The 26,061-nt window shown below is 48.8% G+C and overlaps 1 protein-coding gene across 1 annotated transcript; it reads right to left on the minus strand.

Annotated features, from left to right (window-relative positions):
- Positions 1 to 2,782: 2,782 nt before the first annotated feature.
- Positions 2,783 to 14,407, minus strand: CXXC1 (CXXC finger protein 1). The gene is made up of 14 exons (XM_040405773.1): positions 14,376 to 14,407; positions 11,631 to 11,740; positions 10,335 to 10,435; positions 9,944 to 10,077; positions 8,829 to 8,984; positions 8,150 to 8,299; positions 7,968 to 8,075; positions 7,693 to 7,877; positions 6,582 to 6,789; positions 6,380 to 6,490; positions 6,247 to 6,296; positions 5,326 to 5,422; positions 5,089 to 5,241; positions 2,783 to 3,389 (listed from the first exon to the last, which is right to left on the minus strand). Exons 1-14 carry the CDS (start codon positions 14,376 to 14,378, stop codon positions 3,243 to 3,245), a joined length of 1,713 nt encoding a protein of 570 aa, XP_040261707.1. The 5' UTR covers positions 14,379 to 14,407; the 3' UTR covers positions 2,783 to 3,242.
- Positions 14,408 to 26,061: the final 11,654 nt, after the last annotated feature.

The raw sequence follows: 26,061 nt of genomic DNA on the forward strand, positions 1-26,061 counted from the left end.
CGCTAAGACTCTTGCGCAGATTTTTGTGGATAATATTGTTAAATTGCACGGTATTCCTTCGGATATTGTCTCTGATAGGGGCACGCAGTTTGTCTCCAGGTTTTGGAGGGCGTTCTGCTCTCGACTTGGCATTCAACTTTCTTTCTCGTCGGCTTTTCATCCACAGTCGAATGGTCAGACGGAGTGTACCAATCAAAACCTGGAGACCTACTTGAGGTGCTTTGTGGCTGAGAATCAGGAGGACTGGTCCTCATTCTTGCCCTTAGCAGAATTTGCATTGAATAACCGTAGGCAGGAGTCCACGGGTAAGTTGCCATTTTTTGGCGCATACGGTTTCCATCCTCAGTTTGGTACCTTTTCTGGGTCTGGTTCCTCCGGGATGCCAGAGGAGGAGAGATTCTCTTCTGCCTTATCCTCTATCTGGCGGGGGATTCAAGGGAATTTGGAGAGGATGGGTGAGAGGTATAAACGAATGGCTGACAGGAGACGTGTGACTGGTCCGGACCTGTGTGTGGGTGATTTGGTGTGGTTGTCCACTAGGAATATCAAGTTGAGAATGCCATCTTGGAAACTGGGTCCAAGATTTGTTGGTCCATATAAGATTTCTGCTGTGATCAATCCTGTGGCATTTCGACTTGATCTGCCGCAGACTTGGAGGATCCACGATGTCTTCCACAAGTGTTTACTAAAAAAAATATGTTAAACCGGTTGTACCATCGCCATTGCCTCCTCCTCCTGTTCTGGTCGAGGGAAACTTGGAGTTCGAGATCTCCAGGATTCTCGACTCGAGAGTTCTGCAGGGTTCCCTCCAGTACCTGGTTCACTGGAGGGGATACGGTCCTGAGGAGAGGATGTGGGTTCCGGCGTCAGATGTCAACGCCAGCCGTCTGGTGAGGGCCTTTCATAGGTCCCATCCGGATAAGGTTGCTCCAGGGTGTCCGGAGGTCACCCGTAGAAGGGGGGGTACTGTCATGCCCCACTCTGACGATGTGCAGAGGTCGGCCAGGATTGCTGCACGAGTCTAGTATTTGTTTTGATGCTGTGCTGGATCCGCCTCGCATCAGGTGCACTGGGTGGAGTCATTAGTTTAAATGGTCTCCAGCTAAAGTGCTCTGAGCGGATTATACTGTTCATTATTGTCTGGAGGGAAGGTTGGCTGTTTGTTCCTGCTTTCAGCAGATAAGTGTCTTTTCTTGTTTGGTTGTTTATGTCATCTTACCCATCCAGGTTCTGTGCGAGCAGGCTGCTCCTTTCTCCCCACTTCACCATCTCAGGGAGTTCAGGGTTCTGTTAGTTTAGGCTGGTGGACACAGCAAATCTACCATCAAGGTTTGTCTGTGGGCTGAGCATTGCAGGGAAAGAGGTCAGGGATAAATTAGGAGGTGACCCTTCCCCTGTCTCTCGTCCAGAGCCTGGTTGGTGTGTTATCTGTTTAACTGTGCACGTCCGCCGTGACATATAAATCCTTAGCAACTAATTCCTTTATCTTAGTAAAAGGTAGAAAATAAAAGCCATGATCTGGTTATTACTGACAGTATTATTTTTTTTTTATACGTGAACAGGTATTTCATGTTCTTTTTCCTACAGTTTTTAGACACTATACACATTTTATTGACCAAACAATATGGTAAGTTACTGTCCACTGTACGGGCCGTGTTCCACTTCACATTTCCTCCTAGCACCTTTGATCTTCACCCACCACTCACTATAGTACCTGGTAGCTCCCATGATGGCATGCATTTAATTTAAGGGGGAATGCCACCTGAATTAATGTGGGTTGGGGGGCTTTTCAAGAATCAATGCTTTGCAGGTATCAAGTTGGGTCATGCTTAGTACAATAGGGCTGGAGGGGTTAAAAAAAATTAATAATAATATAATTCACCTTAATCCACTTGATCACGCAGCCCGGCTTCTCTTCTGTCTTCTTTGAGGAATAGGACCTTTGATGACGTCACTGCGCTCAGCACATGGTCCATCATATGATCCTTTACCATGGTGATGGATCATGAGACTGACCATGTGATGAGCGCAGTGACATCATCAAAGGTCCTTTTCCTGTGCACAGCAAAGAAGTAGACAGAAGAGATGCCGGCTGCGCGATCAAGTGGATTAAGGAGAGTTATATTATTGTTATTATTTTATTTATTTTTAACCCCTCCAGCCCTATTGTACTATGCATTCTGTATTAAGAATGCTATTATTTTCCCTTATAGCCATGTTAGAAGGGAAAATAATAATAATCGGGTCCCCATCCCGATCGTCTCCTAGCAACCGTGCGTGAAAATCGCACCGCATCCGCACTTGTTTGCAGATGCTTGCGATTTTCACACAGCCCCATTCACTTCTATGGGGCCTGCGTTGCGTGAAAAACGCAGAATATAGAACATGCTGCGATTTTCACGCAACGCACAAGTGATGCGTGAAAATCACCGCTCGTGTGCACAGCCCCATAGAAATGAATGGGTCCGGATTCATCGCGGGTGCAATGCGTTCACGTCACGCATTGGACCCGCACGGAATACTTGCTCGTGTGAAGGAGGCCTAATACAGGATGTAACTCAGGATCAGTACAGGATAAGTAATGTATGTACACAGTGACTGCACCAGCAGAATAGTGAGTGCAGCTCTGGAGTATAATACAGGATGTAACTCAGGATCAGTACAGGATAAGTAATGTATGTACACAGTGACTACACCAGCAGAATAGTGAATGCAGCTCTGGAGTATAATACAGGATGTAACTCAGGATCAGTACTGGATATGTAATGTATGTACACAGTGACTGCTCCAGCAGAATAGTGAGTGCAGCTCTGGAGTATAATACAGGATGTAACTCCGGATCAGTACAAGAGAAGAAGAGCAATTCTTTATGTAGATTATATATCTATATATTTAGTTAATGGAGTTGTCATATATCTTTTTCAGAAAGTACTACCCACACTTCCTTACCGCTGGCCATACAAATTAGATAAAACTGCTGCGATCTCACTGACCGCTATGTTAATATGGCCAGCCAAAGTCTTTTCTACAGATGTCACTCGCGAGACATCACCCTCTGCAGCCCCCACCTTAAGGCTTGAGTCTGTACAATGTGAGAGTAAAACACCTGGGATAACATACGAGACGTCAGTGAAACGCCTTTACAGGTTCTTTAAAACGTGGGATTCACACAATCTATATAAAAACTTGAAGAAACACTGGTTTAATAAAAATAAAATAAAAAAAAAAGCCCCCTCCCCCGATTAGCGTTCTGTGTGTGTCCTCAGGTCCGTGGTGACGGGGTCGTGCTGGATGGTTTGGTGTAACATGAGAGCCAGCAGGCCGGCGCGATTAGTCATCGCCATGCGGACATTTCGTTCTTGCTCAAAGAGTTCATCCAGTTTGTACCACTGCAAAGACAGAAAAGGAGAAAGATCTGAGTGAACGACGGGGGGACGCAGCAGAAGCCACCGGACACGGGTGACCTTGGCTCATCAGCGGATATCCTCGTATAAAAACCATAAGGTTCTGTGAGCTTAAACCACAACGGGGGTCCCAATGTGCGGTAAAGTATGTGAACCCTGTAAAATGTAGACTCACAGGGGAGTAGTCACCTAAAGGATGTCCATACCCTTTTTAAAAAATGGAGTTATTAAATGACATGTATCTGTATAGCGCCACCTGCTGTTCGTTCTATTGCTTATTTCTTGTCCACCTCAGTGAGGTGGTCACACACACGCTCAGTTTAAATCTATACTGAGCTATTGAAAAATCTGTACAGCGCCACCTGCTGTTTGTTCTCATTCTTATTTCTTGTCCACTTCAGTCAGGTGGTCGCACGTGCTCAGTTGAAACCTTCAACTGCCACTATTAGAAGCTGTGACCGTAACAGGGAAAGACTTTCGGTGGAAAGGACACGTCCCCCTGAGCTACCAGCCTCAAATAAATATAGCAGAGCAAATGGGAGGGGAATCTCTGGATCCATGTGAGGTGCAGGGCTGGTTCTAATTCAGTCATACTTTCAATTATCTATATGATGTCATTTAATAAAATATATGTTATGATAATACATGTGTGTCCTTGGTCTTTTGGTAATACTGGTTCTAACTTTGTTAGAAAGAGACTGTCGTGTCCTATATGATGCCCGATCGTCTCTTTTACATCAGTCACGGCATAATCCCTTTAAAGGGGTTCTACACCTTTTTATTACGGATGATCTATTCTCCGTATGATCTATCCCTCCCTCCCCCCTCCCATCAGTAATAAAAAGGTACAGAACCTCTTTTACCAACTAGTCTTTCCCCTACCTCCCAGCACTCATTGAGCCTCCCCTCCCCCTTCAGTTGTCACCAAGGTTTGGTGTGCCCCATTGGCATATAGGGGAGGCACTTCGTTATGGTCACTAACAGCCACTACCTGAACTGAATGTATATCCTCCATTATGCAGAAAGTAATTTGAGCGATCACTTTTCTGAATAACTGACAGGATTGCTAACCGTCCACACGTGGGAGCCGTGGGCTGCTCATATCTATGCACTAGGAGCCAGTGTCCTGTCCTGTGTCCAGCACTGGCTTCCATGCGGGACGCTCTGCATGGATATGAGCAGACTGAGAGGCAATCAGCTATACGATCTATTCCAAAAAATGACTGCTGTACACGCTCCTGCACTATAACCCTTTCTCCATAGAAATGGAAGTACTCGTTAACTACCCCGACAAGAAAGTGGTCAAATCGCTGGCAGCTCTTGATACGTCAAGTGTTGGATTCTGTCCCGTTATCAGATAAGTCATAGGCATATAATAATACGTACAACCGTTAGGGCTCATTCAGACGGCCGTATGCGGATCCGTTTTTTTGCGGACAGTTCAGCATGTCCGCAAAAAAACTGATTGCATTCCGTTTTTTTGCTGATCCATAGACTTCAATAGGGCCATGTCCTGATTTTCACAGACAAGTATAGGACAGGTTTCATTTTTTTGCTGAGCCGTGCAATGGAAGAAAAGGGCCCCATAGAAGTGAATGGGACAGCATCTAATCCGCAAAAAAACGGATCCGCATTTTTGCGGACAGGAAAATGAAAAAAAATTATCTGTGTAATAAGGGCGTACCACACGAACTCGCTCCAAATCAACCTCGGCGCGGCGGAGTTTCTCCCAACAGTAATGGCGGTTACACTTCCTCTTTGGGACCCTGCAGAATTCGCCAGTCAACTCGAAGACGTCCTTCACCATGGGGCACCCGCACACCTCATCTGCTGGGACCTGAGTCACGAGACACAGAAGTGGATGTCTACAGCGAGGGCTTAACAATCAGCAGGCAAGAGCACGAGGTCAGTGCAAGTTTACCTTGGGGTCTCGGGAATGCTCCGGACACAGCACTTGGAGACGTTTGCAGTAGGTTTTGCTATGCGGGTTGTACACGTCACAGAAGAGACGGGTCGCCCTGGAAGGAAAATGATTCCATGAGAAGAAGGAGGAGGATTGTCTATGACTTCCCTGTCAGCAGGTCTGTGCTGTTTTACAGTTAGCTTCTCTGCATGCGGAATACAGGCTGCCCTGACTGTACTGTACTCCTTGGAGACCCCCCCCCCCCCCCCCCCCCCCGAAATGAACCGAGCGGAAGGTCAAGCATGCAAACTGTCCCTCTGTTTATCTCTATGGGAGTTCCAGAAAACCTGATCCCTTTCCCTAGAACTCCTGTAGAGACGAAAGGAGCGGCAGTGAACATGCTTGACCTGCAACTCCATTCATTTCGGGGGGCTCCGAGGGATACCCAATCCTGTGATCAATGCGGGGGCGGGGGGGGGGGTCGCAACAGCCCCTACCCAAATACCTCAGCTGCTGAAGAACTTCGTTTTGAAGGGGAAAGAGGAGCTTTCTGTCCACCATTAATTGTTGTGAAAGCCACAGCACATAAATGGTCTGCAGCAGTTGTATTTTTAAGTTCTGGAGCAGCTGAGGCACTGTACTGTGTAGTGGACACTGCTGCTGAAGAACCTCTTTTTTGAAAGAGAAGGAGGGCTGCATGTCCATCAGTGCTAGAAACGAGAAGGAACTTCCTACAAAAGCCATAAAGTGTTAATTTGGGTCTATGTATCGCTGCTCATATCTGTAAAATCCCATAGACATGCATTATAAATAGATAGTAGGATTTGGCTGAAAAATGAAGCGACGGGTTAGGTAGAATACGACGACATATTACATTACAATGGCAGGATAGTGACATGTCGAGAGGGCAGCCGAGCTGGACAATAACATACAACTTACCCTTCAATTCTTGTGGGGTACATGGATCCAAATGAGGTCTGACTTTCATACTACAAGCAAAAAGGAATATAAAATGTCACAAAAACCATAAAAAGAATCAGGCTGTTGTGCTGGACTATCTCTTCCCGCTAACCTTGGCGTAACAGCGCTCCATGTGCCGTAAAGCAACTTTAGGGTTGATCGGATGGCCACAAGACACGCAGAAGATCTGGAGGTCAGTGTCATCGCTGTCCCCATCGTTGGTCTGTTGAAAGAAAAACCCCCACCTGTGAGCAGATATGGAAGCCATAGAAATCCTTCCGCTCCCCCGGGCTCTAACCCTCCTCCGCTCGCACCTCTTCATCCTCGCGGATCTGCTGTTGCTTGGCTTTGGTGATCAAGCCTTCCAGCTCGTGGAAGCGCCGCTCCATCTCTTGGAGTTTGGTGCGTGCCTGCTGCTGCTCCCGCCGGATGCGTTCCAGCAACTTCTTGCCTTGCTCCTCAGCGACACAAGGACTCTGCTGCCACTGCTGGATCCGCTGAGGGAGGATCTCATAGATGCGACTGAGGGGGCAGAGAGAAAGAAAGGAAATGATCACCGCAGAGCATCAACTTAGGACAAAGCTCGACAGGTGTCTTAAAGGGGTATTCCTACCTCATAAAGCTAGCTCATGCCATTATTTTATGATCAGTGGGGGGGTCCGACCTTTGGGACGTGTACCGATCCTGAGAATGGAGGGGCTGAAGCCAAGTCAGTGCCTTCACTGCAGAGCGGTGATAAAGTCACATGCTGTTCAGGGAGCTGCAGCCCAACTCAATTTAAAGGGGTTGTGTCATCTCAATCATTGGTGGCATATATCTAGAATAAGCCCCCAATGTCTGATAGGTGCAGGTCCCACCTATCTCTATAATGGAGCCCACAAAGTGAAGGAGAGCGAACCGTGCATACGAGACCGTCCTCCATTCAATTCTAAGGGAATGCCATAAATAGCCAAGTGCTGGCTCAACTACTTATGGCAGTTTCATAAAAGTGAATGGAATGATGGCTGTGCTAGCGCAGTGCGCTTCCCATTCGTTTCCATGGCACTTACGGAAAAAAGCCAAGCGCGCCGCTTCGGCAGTCACGATAGAAACTATATGAGGGCAGCTGCCCAGTCACTGTCCACTCGCCTTCACTTTGTGGACTCCGTTCTAGAGATAGGTGCAGGTCCAGAGGTGGGACCCGCACCTAATATTATTATTTAAGCGCCATTCATTCCATAGCGCTGTACATATGAACATCTGAAATTGGTGGCATTTCCTAGCAAATGTGAAATGGCTGCAGCCCTGAATCAGGGCAGGGACCCCTTCATCCTCAGGACTGGTAAGGGTCCCAGAAGCCAGACTCCCACTGATGGCGATTCGCTGCCACTTTAAGAGATGGGAGTACCCATGCATTGGTGTAATAGCTTGAGATGCTGCACTCACTTGGCTGCCAGTTTCATGCCACAGTCCTCGGAGCAGTACTTGGAGCCCGCCCTGGCTGGCTGCACACAGCTGGGCCCCAAGCACTGGCGCAGGGAGGAGTAGTCTCGGTTTTCTATGCGTTCAGAGTGCTTGGCCTTGTCCTTGTGCCTCTGCTTTTGCTTGTGTCTCTTGTATTTGTCATCTTTCTGAAGAGCAAACAGGACAATTCAAAACGGAGGATGGAGGCTGGCTGTGCGGCGCCATACAAAGCAGAAAGGCTCTTTGTAGCCCGTTACCTTCTTTTCAGACTTCTTCTCGCGCCTCTTGACGTGCTTGACCTTGACGGCTCTCTTTCTCAGAACAGAGTCCAGAAATGGCGCGTCGTCCGTATCGCTGAGCCAAGGCTACAAGAGAAGGACGGTTAGGACAGCGCCACACTGACAACAGCCTCCGTCAACTCATAATGAAGCCCACTTACCAGGTTCTGATCATCGAAGGCTCCTCCGGCACACAGCTCCTGATACAGATCTGGATCCAGAGGAAGCTCATCGTCAGACATCGAGTCGGCCAGGCTGGGCGGTTCTGGCGTGTACACGGAGTACTCGTCGTCCTTCACCCGCAGCATTTTCTGTACCAATGGATTATCAGATTTTCTGTTTTATTCGACGGTCAAGTAAATAAAAGTCACTTGAGAATTTTAAGGTGTAAAGCCCCAAAACAGGAAATTACTAAGAAATTTGCTTATTTCTTTTCACCAGTATTTCGCCGGCTGTTAAGATGGAGAATCGATTAGTCAGGTTTAAGATTCGATCTTGGTCACTTTAAAGGGGGAAGTCCGAGCATAACAACTTGTCTATCCAGTATCTGATTGGTGGGAGTCCGACCATTAGGACCTCCACAGAACGTGAGAACGGGGGCGTCTGGAGCTCTAGTCACGGATGCTCGCAGCCACTCCACTTGATGAGACTGCCAGAGATATCCGAGCGCTGTATTAGCATATCCTCCGGAGATTTATGATGTGATAACACCCCTTTATTGATTAGGACAGCCCTAATTAAATGTGGAATCCCCCTTTAACTGTAGCGCCATCAGAAATTGGGAAATACATGCTATGACGAGAATATTCCAGTAATAACGATAATAAAGCTTTTTCTTACCCTTGCCCTGACTTGACACTGCCGGAGGCGGCATTTTTGGCGAATCTTGTTGGGGCCTCCAAACTTCTTCATGTCTCTGCAGAAGTCGCACTGCCCGCAGTCCTCGGTGCGGCTGCAGGACTCGCACTCCCCACACATGCGGGCCGATCGCTTAACCTGCAGTTGGGAGAAGACACAAATGGAACACAGTCCTCCGGCTTCTTACACCACAAAAAGAATCCGTATCTTAGTCTACATCTCAGATTTAAGCTAGCCATACACCTTAGGCCTCATATGCACACGACCGTTGTTTGGGTCCAAATCTGAGCCACATTTTTTTTTGCAGCTCGGATGCGGACCCATTCACTTTAATGGGGCTGCAAAAGATGCGCACGGCGGCCGTTTTCCGCAAATTGCATGGCGCGGACGTGTGCATGAGGCCTTAGATAGCTGTCAACCAAAAGCTTCTTAGGTGGGCAGCTATTCCTTCTGACTCCACATATTGAGCGTGACCGAGCATGCATGTGTTCTCAATGGAGGGAGGGGGAATAAGTAGCTGCCAGACACCTCTACTGATGGGTTAACAAAAGGATCAGGCATGTTGAAATCCAACAATCCGATCCTTCTTTCGCAAAAGACACTCAGCGAGTCCAGTCCTTGTAGCTTATTCCTGAAGGGTGCACGGAAAACAAGTTGGAGGACCCTTGGATAAGGAAAGGTTAAAGATATCCAGTACGCCAAGCGGTGGTGTAAAAACGTCAATTCTTTTATTCCAAGACATCACGAAAGCTATGTTGTCCATGTTGACTTTACACCACTGATTGGAGTGCTGGATATCTTTAAAGGGGTTGGCCCATATCTAGGATATACGCCCTGTTCTAGAGAGAGATGTGGGTCCCAGACGTGGTACTCGCACCATCGGACACTGGTGGTATATCTTAGCAATATGCCACCAAAGTGCAAGTTGAGCCAACCCCTTTAACAATTCCAATCCTTCTTCCCCCAGTCGCGGGCAAGTCAGAATACCGCATCCATGTTGGATAATCGGCAGGTTCAGAAGAATGTGTGGGGGCACCTTTAAAAGCCAGGTAGACCCCAGGCCCATACTAGGTACTGTGTGGCAGCGTGCACATTACCTTGCCTCCACTGCCGGTGCTGTTCCTCCTCCTGTCGTTCCTCTGTTGCTCCTCATTCTCCTCTCTATCAGTGTCTCTTTCCCGGTCCCTGGATTTCTTGTGTCGATATTTGATCTCCAGATGAGGATATTTTGCTTAACAGTAAAAAATAAAGTGAACCTTGAGCCCTCCAATCGTCTAAACTGAATTGCGACACCCCCCCCGGTACTGATTCTAGGTGTGTCCCAGGATGCATGTAGACGTTCCCATTTCATAAAAGGTAGACATTGAAGAGACAGGAGTTGGATTATGGATCGGAGACATAATTAGACGAGAAGACTACGCATGTAACCAAAGTCAAGTGCCCGTAACCCCCAAAGTGACTGAAGATGGTTTTCCGAGTGCTGCTCACCTCGACACTGCATGCAGTACCACTCCCGAATAGCCTTCGCCATTTTCTCAGTAATATTGATGCAGTGTCCGTGGAACCATTCATTGCAGTGATCGCATCCTCTGAACATACAAAAAAGAAAACCGCGGGGGTCACAAGGACACGTCTGTGTACATCAGGCTTTAAGGGGTCTTCCAGGAGCACAATATTGATGGCCTCCTCAGGATAGGTCATCAATATTAAATCAGTGGCGATCAGCTGTTTGAGAGCTCCAGCGAACGCTTCAGCCTCATCCTAGACCAGCGACGTCACGTTCATCGGTCACGTGGCCAGGTCTGCAATACCAAGCACAGCCACTATACAATGAACGGCGCTGTGCTTGATAAGCTGCGAGGAGGCCGCAACACTGACCTCCACAAACAGGTGATCAACACACGGAGTGCTGTCCGCATCTTTTGCGGCCCCATTTAAAGGAAATGGGTCCGCATCCGAGCCGCCAAAACGGCGGCTCGGATGCGGACTCAAACAACGGTCGTGTGCATGAGGTCTTATACAGATAAAGGATAGGCCATCAAAATTCTACTCCCAGAACACCCCTTTAAAGAGTCAAAAAGTATTCACTTAAAGGCTATGTACTGTACACCTTTGGGGGCATTTTTTTTTATTCTTGTATTGTACTCATTTTCAGATAAAAAAATTTTTTTTCAAGTGTTCTTTATTAAAAAATGTTGAGCCCTTTTCTCTGTACAGCCTTGAGATTCTCTAGTAGCCTGCTGTCTGTTCCGTCAAGCAGCTCGGCTCCTTATCTCTGACATTATAAACACTCATTATAACGCAGTCCTCATCTTACTGATAAGAATGCGGCGTAAATAGGTGTTTATGATCTTTTAGTAATTTAGAGATAAAAATCGCAGAAAGTGAGAAAAACAGTTAACTCTGTGACAGAACGGCTCAATATTTTTAATAAAGGCCGATTGAAAAATATATTTTTTTGTCCAAAATTTGTAAAATGCATCCATAAAAAAAAAAATTGGCCCTGAAGGTGTACATGGCCATTTCAAGATTTTCCATTAATTCACTTTTACCACACATTATCAAGAAAAGCCATAAAAAAGTGATCATCAGGGGTCTGACAACTGGGTCCCCACTGATCTCGAATCGAAGGGGGTCAAGGACTCCCTCATCAGTGAGAGCTGATGTTTAATCCCCACTGAAATGAATGAGGTTATGGGAATTATCGCGGCCCATCGTTCTTGGGATCAGTCGGGGTGCGATCGTTAAAATCAAACCCCCTCCACTAAATCACGCCTTACTTACATCATGAAGCAGTTGATGTCCGGCTTCCGGCAGATGCAGTACACAGGGGCGTTCTCTCCATTCTCCGTCTCGCCCAGTCCAGCCATGTCAGGGTCTGAATATTCACTTTCCTGTGGAGCGATATGCATTTGGTCAGGTTCAGCTTCTGATTATGGTGGCAACAGCAGGGGGCGCCATCTTAAGTGCAGGCCACTGCTACGCTGTAGATATACAGGGCAATGCAGGTCACAGAGATGGCATCGGGCTGGCTTTACACTGGTGGTTACTGCTACAATCGCACCTGAAAACCCGAAATAATAACTGCAATGTCTGGACTCGATCATAAGATCCGTTATATACAGTCATACGATGGCGCAACAATTTTTCAGTACGGGGTAAATGATGAATGGAAACACTGATGATTATCTGGATCTGTCTGGATTCAGGGAAGATGGACAATGGGACCTATCGGAGGCCATACACATAAGATAGCTTTTGGCTGTTCACTCCCAACCCCCCGACTCGGCCGAGTATGCATGTCTTCTCAGTAGGAAGCAGGCGGAGAGACATCTCGGACAGCTGCGTATCCACCAAAGAACAAAAGGACTGAGCTGCTGGAATCAGAAGTCATGGGGCCCTGTGCTTGGTTAACAGACCACTGCAGCCACTCACTGCCCTGCAACCAAGAACGGCCTGGCAGGAACCCCATGGGAACGGAGGGAGTTTGGATCCTTAATATTTTCTAATGATCCCAGACAACACCGTTAAAGGGGTTGTCCCACGAAAAATATTCTACAGTTTTCAAACCAGCTCCTGGATTTGAACACTTTTGCAATTGCATGTCATTAAACATTTAGCGTGGCCGCCGCGTTATTCTATAAAATGGATCTGTAGAGCGCCACCTGCTGTTTTTTTTTTCTTATTATTTCTTTGTCCTGCTCAATGAGAAGGCCGCACATGCTCAGTTTCATCCTTCAACTGCCTTCTGAGCTGTGATAGGGAGAGCTGAGACACGCCTCCTGAGCTGTGATAGGGAGAGCTGAGACACGCCTCCTGAGCTGTGATAGGGAGAGCTGAGACACGCCTCCTGAGCTGTGATAGGGAGAGCTGAGACACGCCTCCTGAGCTGTGATAGGGAGAGCTGAGACACGCCTTCCTGAGCTGTGATAGGGAGAGCTGAGACACGCCTTCCTGAGCTGTGATAGGGAGAGCTGAGACACGCCTTCCTGAGCTGTGATAGGGAGAGCTGAGACACGCCTCCTGAGCTGTGATAGGGAGAGCTGAGACACGCCTCCTGAGCTGTGATAGGGAGAGCTGAGACACGCCTCCTGAGCTGTGATAGGGAGAGCTGAGACACGCCTCCTGAGCTGTGATAGGAAGAGCTGAGACACGCCCCCTGAGCTGTGATAGGGAGAACTGAGACACGCCCCCTGAGCTGCAGCAGAAAGGACACGCCCCCTGAGCTGCAGCAGAAAGGACACGCCTCATGAGTTGTCAGCTTGATATAAATCTAGCAGAGCAATGAATGGTGAGATCTCTGGTCCATGTCAGGTACAGGGCTGGTTCTAGCTTGGTTATAAAGAGGTTGTCAGGTACTTTATGATGTCTGATTTTCATTTTTTACATTAGTCATGAGATATCCCTTTAAGTGGGTTTTCTGGGTATTTATTATTGAATACCTACCATCAGGACAGGTCACCAATATTTACATGGGTGGAGGTCCTACTCTGGATAGGCCATCAGTATCTGATCGGTGCGGTCTGACACCCGGAACCCCCGCCGAGCAGCTATTTGAGAAAGCGCCAGAACTCTCGAAGCTTTGCCTATTGCCTTGTGACGTCACGTTTATCGGTCACACGTCCTAGGGGCAGTTCAGCCCCACTCAAGTGAATGGGGCTGAGCTGCAATACCAAGTACAACCACTGTACGGCGCTGGTGCCATCTCAAACAGCTGATCGGCGGGGGTGCCGGGCATAGGACCCCTCCACCAATCAGATACCGATGACCTATCCAGAGGACAGGTCATCAGTATAAAAAAAATCCTAGAAAACTCTTTTAAAGGAGGCACCGGTGTTCTGTGGCCTCCTCGAAGCTTACCAAGCATAGCGCCGCCCATTGGATAGTGGCCGTTCTTGGTGTTGCAGCTCAGCTCCATTCACTTGAACAGCACTGAGCTGCACCTAGGCCATGTGACTGATGTAAGGTGACATCACTGACCCAGAAAGAGGCTGCGGGGGGCCCAAAGTCTATTCTCACCAATCTGATATGGATTGCCTTCAATAAAAAAAAAAACACTCAGTAAAAACACGACTCAGGATTTTGCAGGGCAATGGGCACATTTTCCCTGCACAAACACAGACACTAGGTTGTAATGATCTGTGCTCCTGTCTCATAAGGAACCCTGCCACCTGTGTGACCATCACATGACCAGGACTGGCTATAAACAAGGGTTACGATTCACTGACAGCAAGCAGATGTTTTGTAAATCGAGACATCTGTATTAGAATACACTGGAAGGACAATGTGACTGAAAACATAAGGGAAGACCCCGTCATTACAGAAAGTGGTGGGGGACTCCTAGATACACAACAGTCTGGAGCTCAGGTGACTGGAGCCATGTTCACACACAAAGAGAAGAAGCGACGCAATAACGGCGGCTGCCAGTCACTGACACACACAGGGGGCGCCATGGCCGCCGTGCACCGAGGAGCTATCTAATAATGTGCGGGGGCTCATTCACACACTCGGATATCGATGTTTTCTTACCATGGCCGTTGCTTCCGGTCTTCTGTCTCCGCGACAACCAGCGAGACTTCCGGTTCCGGGTCATAGCCGATGACGTCACGAGCGGTCTACTGTATATATACCATGTGGAGGAGGAATCTCGGCGCAGAATGTTGTGCTTTTCGGCCATGAACTGTGTGTTGTTAAAACTGGTGGAACTACAACTCCCAGCAGGTCCATGCTGGGATTATGGGCTGTTGTTTTACAATGTAATTGTCCTTATAGAACCCCCTCCCCTCCCCCCACGGATATTAAATCATGTTGCTACGGCTACAAGCCACATGGAGGGGCGATAACGAATAAGGCCTCGTTCAGACCGCTTTCACGTGTGTGCATTTTAAGGACCGTGTTCTGGACAAACCACAGGTGTAATGACCAGAACGTATAGTGCCACATTAAACCTGAGGTCGTAACGTGGACACTAAAATACGTTTACGTTATGGCTGTCTGAAGTAGCCCTGGGTTTATACACCGCTAGTGCTACATGTGACTAAAACTCAGCCCACCCGTGGCGGGTAATGACCGTAAGATTTTCCACGCTAATACCTCAGTTTTACCCATTAATATGCGTCATTTGGCCGCCATGGCAGTCACGTGCCAGCGATAGCATGGAAACCCGGACTAATACAGAGAGTCTAGAACTATTAGAACAGAAACACCCGGAGACGACATGCTACACAGTCTACCATTCATCTACATGGCCGGCATGTAATTCCGCACGTTGCCAGAAGTGGTCGCTGCAGGACCCGTACTAACAGTGGAAGAGACAGTACCAGTGTACCCGTATTATTAGTACTAGTGTACCCGTACTAACAGTGTCAGTGTCCTTATTAATAGTGGGAAATACAAATGTGATAGCACTCTGCATCCAGCATTCTGCCCTGCCTCCATGCTGGATGAGACATTGGTGCACACTAGTGTTAGGGACCACTCAATAGAGGCGACCTTGACGTGGTGAGTGGCTTATTACGCTTTGGCCAAAATGTACACCAATGCCTCATCCAGCAAGGAGGCAGGGCAGAATGCTGGATGTAGAGTGCTATCACATTTGTATTTTCCGTTTGTATATGTATTTCGCCATAGTGATGTGCACCTACATACAGGTTGTGCTGACTCAATCCCCCACATTTTACCTTATTAATAGTACCAGTGTACCCGTACTAACAGTGGCAGAGTCCTTATTAATAGTACCAGTGTGCCCGTACTAACAGTGGCAGAGTCCTTATTAATAGTAGCAGTGTACCCGTACTAACAGTGGGAGAGACAGTACCAGTGTACCCGTACTAACAGTGGCAGAGTCCTTATTAATAGTACCAGTGTGCCCGTACTAACAGTGGCAGAGTCCTTATTAATAGTACCAGTGTACCCGTACTAACAGTGGCAGAGTCCTTATTAATAGTACCAGTGTGCCCGTACTAACAGTGGCAGAGTCCTTATTAATAGTAGCAGTGTACCCGTACTAACAGTGGGAGAGACAGTACCAGTGTACCCGTACTAACAGTGGCAGAGTCCTTATTAATAGTACCAGTGTGCCCGTACTAACAGTGGCAGAGTCCTTATTAATAGTACCAGTGTACCCGTACTAACAGTGGCAGAGTCCTTATTAATAGTACCAGTGTACCCGTACTAACAGTGGCAGAGTCCTTATTAATAGTACCAGTGTACCCGTACTAACAGTGGCAGAGTCCTTATTAATAGTACCAGTGTGCCCGTACTAACAGTGGCAGAGTCCTTATTAATAGTACCAGTGTACCCGTACTAACAGTGGCAGAGTCCTTATTAATAGTACCAGTGTGCCCGTACTAACAGTGGCAGAGTCCTTATTAATAGTACCAGTGTGCCCGTACTAACAGTGGCAGAGTCCTTATTAATAGTACCAGTGTGCCCGTACTAAGACCCCCAGACGAAGGTACGCCGAAACGCGCGTTGGGGTTGGCGCCATCCTGGAGGAGACTTTGCACGGGTAAATGTCCCTTTTCTCATCATGTATGATTTCCTATATGCATGACCATGTTTTGTGTACATTCTTCTATGACAGGGACTCCGTTCCATGTATGTCTCCTCCAGTGATGTTGCTTTTATCTCCTGCACTGATTCTTTTAATCATGTATGTTGTATAATGTGATTTTGTAATAAAGGACATAATTAGTACCAGCGGTCTGGCATTTTCTATGTAGGTTGTCTATTTATATTTATGCCATAGGCTAGGTTAGCACTTTAATGTGTATTCAATTGATGGTTGCGGTATCTATTTTGGTAGTGTCCTTATTAATAGTAGCAGTGTACCCGTACTAACAGTGGGAGAGACAGTACCAGTGTACCCGTACTAACAGTGGGAGAGACAGTACCAGTGTACCCGTACTAACAGTGGCAGAGTCATTATTAATAGTACCAGTGTGCCCGTACTAACAGTGGGAGAGTCCTTATTAACAGTACCAGTGTACCCGTACTAACAGTGGCAGAGTCCTTATTAATAGTACCAGTGTACCCGTACTAACAGTGGCAGTGTCCTTATTATTAGTACCAGTGTGCCCGTACTAACAGTGGCAGTGTCCTTATTAATAGTACCAGTGTACCCGTACTAACAGTGGCAGAGTCATTATTAATAGTACCAGTGTGCCCGTACTAACAGTGGCAGTGTCCTTATTAATAGTACCAGTGTGCCCGTACTAACAGTGGCAGTGTCCTTATTAATAGTACCAGTGTACCCGTACTAACAGTGGCAGAGTCCTTATTAATAGTACCAGTGTACCCGTACTAACAGTGGCAGAGTCCTTATTAATAGTACCAGTGTACCCGTACTAACAGTGGCAGAGTCCTTATTAATAGTACCAGTGTACCCGTACTAACAGTGGCAGAGTCCTTATTAATAGTACCAGTGTGCCCGTACTAACAGTGGCAGAGTCCTTATTAATAGTACCAGTGTGCCCGTACTAACAGTGGCAGAGTCCTTATTAATAGTACCAGTGTGCCCGTACTAACAGTGGCAGTGTCCTTATTAATAGTACCAGTGTACCCGTACTAACAGTGGCAGAGTCATTATTAATAGTACCAGTGTGCCCGTACTAACAGTGGCAGTGTCCTTATTAATAGTACCAGTGTACCCGTACTAACAGTGGCAGAGTCATTATTAATAGTACCAGTGTGCCCGTACTAACAGTGGCAGTGTCCTTATTAATAGTACCAGTGTGCCCGTACTAACAGTGGCAGTGTCCTTATTAATAGTACCAGTGTGCCCGTACTAACAGTGGCAGTGTCCTTATTAATAGTACCAGTTTACCCGTACTAACAGTGGCAGAGTCCTTATTAATAGTACCAGTGTGCCCGTACTAACAGTGGCAGAGTCCTTATTAATAGTACCAGTGTACCCGTACTAACAGTGGCAGAGTCATTATTAATAGTACCAGTGTACCCGTACTAACAGTAGCAGAGTGTCCTTATTAATAGTACCAGTGTACCCGTACTAACAGTGGCAGTGTCCTTATTAATAGTACCAGTGTGCCCGTACTAACAGTGGCAGAGTGTCCTTATTAATAGTACCAGTGTGCCCGTACTAACAGTGGCAGTGTCCTTATTATTAGTACCAGTGTGCCCGTACTAACAGTGGCAGAGTGTCCTTATTAATAGTACCAGTGTGCCCGTACTAACAGTGGCAGAGTCATTATTAATAGTACCAGTGTGCCCGTACTAACAGTGGCAGAGTGTCCTTATTAATAGTACCAGTGTGCCCGTACTAACAGTGGCAGAGTCCTTATTAATAGTACCAGTGTGCCCGTACTAACAGTGGCAGAGTGTCCTTATTAATAGTACCAGTGTGCCCCTACTAACAGTGGCAGAGTGTCCTTATTAATAGTACCAGTGTGCCCGTACTAACAGTGGCAGAGTCCTTATTAATAGTACCAGTGTGCCCGTACTAACAGTGGCAGAGTGTCCTTATTAATAGTACCAGTGTACCCGTACTAACAGTGGCAGAGTGTCCTTATTATTAGTACCAGTGTGCCCGTACTAACAGCGGCAGAGTCCTTATTAATAGTACCAGTGTGCCCGTACTAACAGTGGCAGAGTCCTTATTAATAGTACCAGTGTACCTGTACTAACAGTGGGAGAGTCCTTATTAATAGTACCAGTGTACCCGTACTAACAGTGGCAGAGTCCTTATTAATAGTACCAGTGTACCCGTACTAACAGTGGCAGAGTCATTATTAATAGTACCAGTGTACCCGTACTAACAGTGGCAGTGTCCTTATTATTAGTACCAGTGTACCCGTACTAACAGTGGCAGAGTCATTATTATTAGTACCAGTGTACCCGTACTAACAGTGGCAGTGTCCTTATTATTAGTACCAGTGTACCCGTACTAACAGTGGCAGTGTCCTTATTAATAGTACCAGTGTGCCCCTACTAACAGTGGCAGAGTCCTTATTAATAGTACCAGTGTACCCGTACTAACAGTGGCAGAGTGTCCTTATTAATAGTACCAGTGTGCCCGCACTAACAGTGGCAGAGTCCTTATTAATAGTACCAGTGTGCCCGTACTAACAGTGGCAGAGTGTCCTTATTAATAGTACCAGTGTGCCCGTATTTACAATGAGGGTTTGAGTCCCTGACCCCTTCGTCTGTATATCATTCTGTGTACTCTATGGGGACATAACTGGGAAATGCCACCAGAGTACACGGATCAGAACATCTGGCCATGCCGCAGAACAGAAGTACTTCTGGTGAGCGTCCCGTCTCCGGAGCTTTCTGTGTGAACTTAGCGATAAGATGGTTCGATGCACTCTCCGCGTCCCGTTGTACTACGTCTTACATAATTCTGGTTCATATTCCTCTCGGGATCAGCCATAAACAGTGATTGATGGCACGGCCTGAATAATTCATCCGCCTATAACACTGCAGGCACTTAACGGTGGATTTACTCCATTCACTTTCATCCACAGCTGTAATCAATAAGTAGTTTTTGGTGCAGCCCATCCAGGCCTCCATACATTCCTGGAGAGTGTCCTACTATTATCCCATCAGGGCAGGGGCCACAACAGGGTCTCTGGGGCATGTACAGAACAATTCTCAGGTTAGGATGAGACCCACTGAAAACAACCAAAAATGGTCCATTACTGAAGTACCCATAGAATTTGCACAAGCATTAGGGTCTTCTCCATTGGGGCCACTAAGCTTTATATGTTACTAGCAGAAGGATCCGGCTTCGCACGGGAATATTTCATCTATTTCATTTAATGTTTCTGTGTGTCGTTAAAAGATATTGACAGTTTTCCCCATAACAGTGACCTCTACAGTACCCCCCCTTAACAGTGAACTCCACAGCCTTCACCCCTTAACACCGCCCCCCCCCCCCCCACAGTGCCCCGCCACTTTAAAATGGGACCTCCACAGCAGCCCATCCCCTTAACTTTGACCTTCATAGCAGCCCGCCCCTTTAACAGTAAGTTTCACAGCACCCTACTCCCTTGACAGTGACCTCCTCAGGGGCCCGCCCCCTTAATGGTGACCTCCACAGTACCCCTCTGCTTTAACAGTGACCTCCACAGCAGTTGCCCCTTTAATAGTGGCCCCTGCCCCCTTAACAGTAACATCCACAGTGTTCGCCTCTTTAACAGTGACCTCCAGAGTGCCCTACCCTTTTAACAGTGATCTCCACAGCGCCCGCCCCTTTAAAATTGACCTCGAAAGTGCCCACCCCTTTAACAGTGACCTTAACAGTGCCGGCCCCTTTACCAGTGATCTCCACAGTGCTGGCCCCTTTAACAGTGACCTCCACAGTGCCCACCCATTTAACAGTGACCTCCACAGTCACTTTTAAAGGGGCGGGCGCTGTGGAGATCACTGTTAAAAGGGTAGGGCACTCTGGAGGTCACTGTTAAAGAGGCGGGCACTATCGAGGTCACTGTTAAAGAGGCGGGCACTGTGGATGTTACTGTTAAAGGGGTAAGGCACTCTGGAGGTCACAGTCTCTTTTCATTTGGACCTTTGCACCTACTCATGGCCAAACTTAGTACTGGAGGCAATGTTCTGGCACAGACCCTTCCTCTTGCTTATGTCCATAGGCCCAATGAGACCGGCACTCCGGCAGTCTAATATTTTTGGAAGGCTATCCAAAAATGTTAACAAGTCTCATACCTTTTCCATCATTCTGTCTATTGCAGATCTTAGGAGGAGGTTGAGGGATATGTAGAGGACATATATGGGGTTGCTGGAGCTCTTTAAGGAGATGTAGATGGCTCCGTCTGCCAGCTGTGGATACCCCATGCATTGTAGATGTCTGTGCTGGTGCACGCCATGCATGTACCTTCCAGTGTCAGTGTAGATGGTGGGACCTTATAGGGTTCAAACAACCCAAAGTAAAGGGTCATGTACATGAGAGCCAACCCCGGGGTAACCTGAAGCTCCAGGTCCTGAAGGAAATTCAATAGCAGGGTCAACAATTACCATGTGCGATACTGACACTGGCCTTTGGGCCCCTTCCACCCCGTCCATCAGACTCATGCCACCTAAAGGGGTTACTGCCATGTTGTGTGCCCCTGAAAAGGTAGGTAAAATAGTTTTCAGATGTCAATGTTTTAAGAATTTCTCTAAGTTTTTGACATTTTCTCTGTTGCATAAGAGACCTATATTCTGGCAGAGGTAATATCGGCCCAGCACGTTTGACTCCTAGGGCGCAGGATTGTTGGATTTTTTCCTGCACCCGATGCGGAGCGCTTCCTGTTGTGTTGTGTGATGTTTTCTTTTCCATCCTCACTATCCCTCTCATCTCTCTTCATCTCTCCCTCCTCCCTCTGCTCAGGATACGGTGACGCCAGCAAAAAAAAGCTTTTTAACACCATCCACAGTTTAATGATGGGAGAGAATAAGCAAGGGTGTGAATACTAACACACTCAGTGCGGACCGATGAGGTAATGAGACTGGATCCATCCTCATCACCGCCACAGCCTACAGAGGTAAGTACACTAACTGCCCCGCTACACTGAGACAACCGACTAGTGTGACATGATGAATGAGGGGACAGCCATGTGTGCAGTGACCGAAGAGGACAGACAGTGCCTGTAGCGACTGGAGAGGACAGACAGTGTGTGTAGTGGTAGTGACCGGAGAGGACCGACAATGTGTGTAGTGACCGGAGAGGACAGACCGTGTGTGTAGTGACCGGAGAGGACGGACCGTGTGTGTAGTGACCGGAGGGGACGGACCGTGTGTGTAGTGACCGGAGGGGACGGGCCGGGTGTGTAGTGACCGGAGAGGACGGGCCGTGTGTGTAGTGTCCGGAGAGGACAGACAGTGCCTGTAGCGACTGGAGAGGACAGACAGTGCCTGTAGCGACTGGAGAGGACAGACAGTGCCTGTAGCGACTGGAGAGGACAGACAGTGTGTGTAGTGGTAGTGACCGGAGAGGACCGACAATGTGTGTAGTGACCGGAGAGGACAGACCGTGTGTGTAGTGACCGGAGAGGACGGACCGTGTGTGTAGTGACCGGAGGGGACGGGCCGGGTGTGTAGTGACCGGAGAGGACGGGCCGTGTGTGTAGTGGTAGTAACCGGAGAGGACCGACAATGTGTGTAGTGACCGGAGAGGACAGACCGTGTGTGTAGTGACCGGAGAGGACGGACCGTGTGTGTAGTGACCGGAGGGGACGGACCGTGTGTGTAGTGACCGGAGGGGACGGGCCGGGTGTGTAGTGACCGGAGAGGACGGGCCGTGTGTGTAGTGTCCGGAGAGGACAGACAGTGCCTTTAGCGACTGGAGAGGACAGACAGTGCCTGTAGCGACTGGAGAGGACAGACAGTGCCTGTAGCGACTGGAGAGGACAGACAGTGTGTGTAGTGACCGGAGAGGACCGACAATGTGTGTAGTGACTGGAGAGGACGGGCCGTGTGTGTAGTGACTGGAGAGGACGGGCCGTGTGTGTAGTGACCGGAGAGGACGGGCCATGTGTGTAGTGACCGGAGAGGACGGGCCGTGTGTGTAGTGACAGGAGAGGACGGACCGTGCGTAGTGACCGGAGAGGACGGGCCGTGTGTAGTGACCGGAGAGGACGGGCCGTGTGTGTAGTGACCGGAGGGGACGGGCCTGTCACGGATGGTGTACAGGAAACAAGACAATACCATATAAACAAAGTCTCTCTGGATCCACAACTAAGGAACAAAGGGAGACCCCTGCAATAGACCTGCCGCTCTCCCTCACTGCTCAGCCTATGCGAACACCCCAAAGGGTTCGGCTATCTATTACCTGAAGACCCTACAATAGTGAGGGGACATGACCACCGGCTCCCTACACTGACACGGAGGGAGTCAGGGTCACCTGGATCCAGAAAAGACAAAATCATAAATACATAAACAGCACTTATCTTGCAGACGACTGACGACTGGGAACTGGGAACAGCATGCGCGCACACACACTCAGGAAGTTGTATCAGCCGCACACTACTGCATTATGGGGAGGAACTTAAAGGGTAGCAATCAGTCCAACTGCATGACAGCTGAGATAGACTAACGAGATGAGAAACTAAACCAAAACAAAGAAATTCAAGGAGGAGGATCTGAGAATCTCCTGTGAGCGCTTCTCAGCTGTCTGGCTGTGACAGGGCCGTGTGTGTAGTGACCGGAGAGGACGGGCCGTGTGTGTAGTGACTGGAGAGGACAGTGTGTGTAGTGACCAGAGAGGAGGGGCCGTGTGTGTAGTGGTCGGAGAGGATGGGCCGTGTGTGTAGTGACCGGAGGGGACGGGCCGTGTGTGTAGTGACCGGAGAGGACGGGCCGTGTGTGTATTGACCGGAGAGGATGGGCCGTCTGTGTAGTGACTGGAGAGGACCGACAGTGTGTGTAGTGACTGGAGGGGACGGGCCGTGTGTGTAGTGACCGGAGAGGACGGGCCATGTGTGTAGTGACTGGAGAGGACAGTGTGTGTAGTGACCGGAGAGGACAGACAGTGTGTGTAGTGACTGGAGAGGACGGGCCGTGTGTGTAGTGACCGGAGAGGACAGACAGTGTGTATAGTGACCGGAGAGGACAGACAGTGTGTGTAGTGACCGGAGAGGACGGGGCGTGTGTGTAGTGACCGGAGAGGACCGACAATGTGTGTAGTGACCGGAGGGGACGGGCCGTGTGTGTAGTGACCGGAGAGGACGGGCCTTGTGTGTAGTGACCGGAGAGGACGGGCCGTGTGTGTAGTGACCGGAGAGGACGGGCCGTGTGTGTAGTGACCGGAGAGGACGGGCCGTGTGTGTAGTGACCGGAGAGGAGGGGCCGTGTGTGTAGTGACCGGAGAGGACGGGGCGTGTGTGTAGTGACCGGAGAGGACGGGCCGTGTGTGTATTGACCGGAGAGGACGGGCCGTGTGTGTAGTGACTGGAGAGGACCGACAGTGTGTGTAGTGACTGGAGAGGACGGGCCATGTGTGTAGTGACCGGAGAGGACGGGCCATGTGTGTAGTGACTGGAGAGGACAGTGTGTGTAGTGACCGGAGAGGACAGACAGTGTGTGTAGTGACTGGAGAGGACGGGCCGTGTGTGTAGTGACCGGAGAGGACAGACAGTGTGTGTAGTGACCGGAGAGGACAGACAGTGTGTGTAGTGACCGGAGAGGACCGACAATGTGTGTAGTGACCGGAGGGGACGGGCCGTGTGTGTAGTGACCGGAGAGGACGGGCCGTGTGTGTAGTGACCGGAGAGGACGGGCTGTGTGTGTAGTGACCGGAGAGGACAGTGTGTGTAGTGACCGGAGAGGACGGGCCGCGTGTGTAGTGACCGGAGGGGACGGGCCGGGTGTGTAGTGACCGGAGAGGACGGGCCGGGTGTGTAGTGACCGGAGAGGACGGGCCGTGTGTGTAGTGTCCGGAGAGGACAGACAGTGCCTGTAGCGACTGGAGAGGACAGACAGTGCGTGTAGTGACCGGAAAGGACGGGGCGTGTGTGTAGTGACCGGAGAGGACCGACAATGTGTGTAGTGACCGGAGGGGACAGACAGTGCCTGTAGCGACTGGAGAGGACAGACAGTGCCTGTAGCGACTGGAGAGGACAGACAGTGCTTGTAGTGATCGGAGAGGACAGACAGTGCCTGTAGCGACTGGAGAGGACAGACAGTGTGTGTAGTGACCGGAGAGGACGGACCGTGTGTGTAGTGACCGGAGGGGACGGGCCGTGTGCATAGTGACATGAAAGAGTGACGCCTGTAAGGAGCCACAATGGGGTCATGTCGCCCCCAGGAAGAAAAGGTAGTATTAGGGAGACTGAGATATTTAGGTTGGGATAATTGTCCTTTTGTACAAAATGCAGATGGCCACATGGCTGATGGAACCAGGTAGTCTAGCGGGGGAAATAAGAGAATAGAGGTAGTTCTTTGGAGGTAAGATAGGTGGAAAAGTAATTGGAGATGATGGGTGATGATGGGTGGAGTAGTGTTGGGGAGATTTAGGACAAGGCAGATGAGGGGTAGCAGACTAATTTTGCTTCCTCATTGCAGGTTAAAGTTTTTTTGTGATGTTCTATGTTGTAAGGTGAGAGGGGGGGGATTTATCATAGACCAGCGTTTTATGTCGGTCTCTGATAAACCTAAGTTATGATGAGCCGCACGCCTCGACTTTGCGGCAGGTCCTCAGTTTCTGATGGATTCAGCCAGCCACCAAGGTTGGCCAGGGACGACCAGCAGTTGCTTGGGGCTCCTGGTCAGTGGGAAGGCAAAGGGTGTGCCCCAACCCATTACATAATGTGCCGCAATTAGTCGGGGTCACCCAGCTACGTTGTATAATGTCATTTGGTGAGAGAGGGGGGTTAACATGCATTCCTTATTTTCTTACCCCTCAGGTACCACAAGATGAGTGAGTGCACATCCAGCAGCGCCGACGCTTTAGTGAGAACATCAGAGCGTCTTCCTGCTGCAAAGAAATCAGTAAAAATCAATTTTGGGGAAATCACTGTTGACCACGGTACTGTACTAGGTGTTCGACGGTCTGAGATCAACCTCTGAGTACCTTTTTTGTGCAAGTTTTTGACTTTAGATTTGAAGCTCTTGGTAATACAACAACCGATCAGCTTTCGGGAGTGATTACGGCAGCTAGTCATTACCTGCCGCTGTATCACACCTCCATCTGCTGTCTTTTCTAGGGGACGTCCAGGCAGTAACGCAGCCTCCTCACCAGCAGGTTCTTAGAAGCTCAGACGTCACTGGTAAGAAGCAGAAATCCTCCCGGAGGAGCAGCCAGAGGAGCAGCCTGCAGGGACCCATGCTGACCGCCAGTCACATAGAGGAGGCTGCAGGGGATGGTGAGTGTTGTGATCCGCTGAGGAGGCGGATAAAGATAAAAAAATAACAGATGTAGTAAAATTCTCATTTGAGTGTTACCACACGGCGCAGTGGTTTCACGTTTTTTGTTACTGCATTTGAGTCCCGCGCAGCCGATAGGGGCGCAGCAGGCTCTTATTAAACTAATGTATGGCTAATGGCTGCGCGGTATTGAAAGTACAGCACGGCCATTAGAGGGGTTGTCAGCTTTTTATTATTGATGACCTAGCGGTGAGCAGGTGTAAATACAATATGGCGTCCCCATTCACTTGTACGGGATCCGTCTGTTCAAGTGAATACTACAGAGCCGTCCCTTAGAAGTGAATGGGGACGCCATATTGTAATTACACCGTGCGAGCCCTGCCTTCTATTCAAACAGCTG

The sequence above is a fragment of the Bufo bufo genome, chromosome 8 (genome assembly GCF_905171765.1).
Source record: "Bufo bufo chromosome 8, aBufBuf1.1, whole genome shotgun sequence".
NCBI classification, from domain to species: Eukaryota; Metazoa; Chordata; class Amphibia; order Anura; family Bufonidae; genus Bufo; species Bufo bufo.